We start from the raw sequence: 3,780 nt of genomic DNA on the forward strand, positions 1-3,780 counted from the left end.
CGATCTCCTGACCTCGTGATCCGCCCGTCTCGGCCTCCCAAAGTGCTGGGATTACAGGCTTGAGCCACCGCGCCCGGCTAAATTTTATATTTTTAGTAGAGACTGAGTTCTGTCATGTTGGCCAGGCTAGTCTCGAACTCTGACCTCAAGTGATCCACCCGCCTCAGTGTCCCAAAGTGCTGGGACTACAAGCATAAGCCACTGCACCTGGCCCTTCTTTCTTTTGTCTAACTCTACGAGCAAAACTCTTTCTGCCATGGGAGATTGTTACCTTATCGTTGTTTATTTCCAGGGTCTCCTGGGAACACAGACCAGAACTACTGAGGTAATCTTGGCACATTTTCTTAACCATTTTATGCAACTCTTCAAATTCCTTATATATAGCTGGGAAAAAAGGCTTTGCTAGATGATCTTTTTCAACCTTAGTGAAGATAAAGACCAAAAAAAAGAGTTTAAACTCGAGGCACTGATATGGAAAATACAAAAGAATATCTAAACAAAGTTTCAGTTCCTTACCCCCTCAGCAGCCACTCAGTGGTGTACGTTTCCTTCAGTCCCCAGTGAGCACCTACTGTGTGCCCTGCATGGCGTAGGGAAGCCAGGATGGGCATGGGAGGAGCAGGCCAAAAAACAAACAAGCCTTGGGTTGGAGCCACGTAAGGCACGGGTGAGCTCCGGGACAGGGTGGGAAAGGAAGGCAGAAGGCCCTGAGCCCCGGCTGGGTTGTCAGCTCCAGAGGGAGTGTGGGGCACAGGCAGCCTGGGCTGTAGCCTCAGAGTGGGCTCAGAGGGAGCAGAGCCTTGGGCAGAAGAGGCCAGCTGGGGTGAGTGGGCTCCAGGAGAGCCCAGGATGGCCGTTATCTGTGGCTGCCACTTCCATTCCTCCTGTACCAAGTTAAAAGTCAAGGGAGTGGACGGGCACCTGCCTGAGACACCCAACTACCCAGGCAGCAGTCCCCACACCAGGCACAGTGTGTGACCAACAGGCTCACTTCAGCTGTCCTGGAAAAGGAAAACGATTCCAAATGGCCAGGCTCTTTCCAAAATGACTATGAGCTGGGCACGGTGGCTCACACCTATAATCCCATCTCCTTGGGAGGCCAAGGCAGGAAGATTACCTGAGGCCAGGAGTTTGAGACCAGCCTGGGCAACAAAGCTAGACCCCATCTCTATAAAAAAAATTTTTTAAATAAATTAAAAATTAGCTGGGTATGATGGTGTGTGCCTGTAATCCCAGCTACTTGGAAGGCTGAGGTGGGAGGATTGCTTGAGCCCAGCAGTTTGAGGCTGCAGTGAGCTATGAAGGCACCACTGCACTCCAGCTGGGCGACAGAGCAAGACCCTGCCTCAAAAATAAAATTAAACAACTATGCAGGCTATTGAAAAATAAGTAATAAATAATATTATTTCTAAATAACTTCTAATCATCCCGCTATATTTAGAAACACTAAGAGTACTCACCTTCATCAGAAGAAACTCATACACTGTCACAACCTGAGCCAGCTGAGGTAGGGCCAATTCCACCAGATCCTCCGGGTCACACTGCTGGAGGAACTACCAAGGGAAAGCGTTTCATGCCTTTGAATGTCCCACAATAATTTCCCAATAGTCAACAAGTTGGTGCAACATACAACATAAAAAACAGAAAGTTCTCCAAAAATTTCAGTCACCAAGTAACTCTAAACATTCTGCTTTATTAACTATTTCACTTCTTTGCTCCTTAATGAAGTACTATGATCCATTCTGGGTTGCCCACGACAAGCTCTGGGCACTGTTCTGGGCACAGGCCCTGGAATAAGGACACAGTGATAAGGAGATGTGTATCCTGCCCTCCAGGACTCACCCAGGCTGTGCCGCAGGTGAGGGGACAGCACAGCTGGAGGCGGTGCCTGGAAACGGACAGGTCAGAGGGGCTGAAAGGCAACCCAGGCCCAGGCTGAGAGGGGCCAAGGGGTTTGGATTCCCTTCTCCAAGCAGTTGTGGAGGAAGGTTTTAGGAAGGTGCCTCGGGTGGTGGTGCAGAGGGTGGGGCAGGGCTGGAAGCCTGGCAGGCAGTCAAGACTACCCCCAAAGTACAGGCAGGAAAAGATGAGGACTCAGGTAAGAACAGGGATGTGGGTGGCAGTGGAGGGATATGAGGGGAGGGCACAGTCCTCCAGGCTTAGCGACCACAGGACATGGGGAGCAGTGAGTGAAGGAGAAAGTCAAGAATGGCTCTGGGTTCCCAGCTTGAGCCTGGGGTAGGCGAAGCAGCCCCTGACAATGCAGGGGTGGACAGGAAGCCAGCCTGTGGGCTCTGCTCTGCTCAGACATGAAAGGCAGAGGGGTTCACAGGACAGCCAAGTGGAGATGTTTCAATGAAGAGATCGGAGGCACCAGAGAGAGGTCTGAACAGGAAGCGTGGGAGTCTGCAGAGGGAAGAAGGCTTGGGAAACCAGGAGGATGGTGAGATTCCCAGGGAAGCAATAAATTGAGGGGGAAGCTGAGGAAGTCCTAGAAGTAGGAAGTCTTCTGAGGTCCAGGGAGGTCACAAGATCAGTGCTTAGAAGGCCAGATGCAGTGGCTCGCGCCTGTAATCCCTGCAATTTGGGAGGCCAAGCCAGGAGGACTGCTTCAGGCTAGGAGTTTGAGACCAGCTTGGACAACATAATGAGACCCTGTCTCTAAAAAAAATAAAAAATTAGCTGGATGTGGTGGTGTGCACCTGTGGGCCCAGCTACTCAGGAGGCTGATGCAGGAAGATCAATTGAGCCTGGGAGGTGGCCACTGCACTCCTGGGTGACAAAACAAGACCCTCTCTCAAAAAAAAAAAAAAAAGATTGGCATTTAAGGAGAGAGCGAGAGATTGAGTAGGAGCTACAAAGGGCTGGAAGGGCTTCAAAGAAGGGCCACAGATGCTTGCAAAACAAGCAGAAAAGTTACAGAAAAATATTTTCATTGTAAGACAAAAATGTTTAATTAAGACTTTCAAAAACCCTTCGAAAGAAGTGACCAGCTGACTTTCAACTCCACAGGAAGTGGGAGAAGGTGGGAATATGGGATATTACCTTGCCATGGCCTGACCTAAATTCTGTAGGAGCTTAATAACAGGAGACAGGGAAACTCCGCAATTTTCTGCTTAACACTCAGGTTCAAACAACAGTTTTCTTTTTTTTTGTTTTTTTTGAGATGAAGTCTCGTTCTTGTCCCCCAGGCTGGAGTGCAATGGCACGATCTCGGCTCACTGCAACCTCTGCCTCCTGGGTTCAAGTGATTCTCCTGCCTCAGCTTCCTGAGTGGCTGAGATTACAGGCACCTGCCACCACGCCCAGCTAATTTTTGTATTTTTAGTAGGTAAGGGGTTTCACCATGTTGTCCAGGCTGGTCTCGAACTCCTGACCTCGGGTGATCTGCCTGCCTCGGCCTCCTGAAGTGCTGGGATTACAGGCATGAGCCACCGCACCCAGCCTCAACTGACAGTTTTGTCAGGTGACTGGTTTCACTGTCCTCTTTCTCCCCCAAGAGTAGGGCCCTGTCTATCTGGTACACACTGTCCCCTCCATCCCTAGAACAGGGACTGATAATTGATGGACACCCAGTAAATGTATAAATTAATATCCATTTCTGGAGAAATTATCATCTGTAAGTTAAGAATGGTTCTGAAGCCGGGCGTGGTGGCTCAAGCCTGTAATCCCAGCACTTTGAGAGGCCAAGACGGGTGGATCACGAGGTCAGGAGATCGAGACCATCCTGGCTAACATGGTGAAACCCCGTCTCTACTAAAAAATACAAAAAACTAGCCG

The 3,780-nt window shown here is 49.8% G+C and overlaps 1 protein-coding gene across 1 annotated transcript in view; it reads right to left on the minus strand.

The window, feature by feature from the left end:
- Window positions 1-3,780, minus strand: part of ZNF839 (zinc finger protein 839) — a 40,057-nt gene that overhangs the window by 7,287 nt on the left and 28,990 nt on the right. Inside the window, exons 4-5 of the mRNA XM_011991594.1 lie at window positions 1,461-1,553; window positions 272-421 (exon numbers count right to left, since the gene is read on the minus strand). Coding sequence (XP_011846984.1) covers window positions 272-421; window positions 1,461-1,553 — 243 coding nt within the window. The remainder of the gene's footprint in view (window positions 1-271; window positions 422-1,460; window positions 1,554-3,780) is intronic.

The sequence above is a fragment of the Mandrillus leucophaeus genome, unplaced genomic scaffold, assembly GCF_000951045.1.
Source record: "Mandrillus leucophaeus isolate KB7577 unplaced genomic scaffold, Mleu.le_1.0 Scaffold4, whole genome shotgun sequence".
Classification (NCBI taxonomy): Eukaryota; Metazoa; Chordata; class Mammalia; order Primates; family Cercopithecidae; genus Mandrillus; species Mandrillus leucophaeus.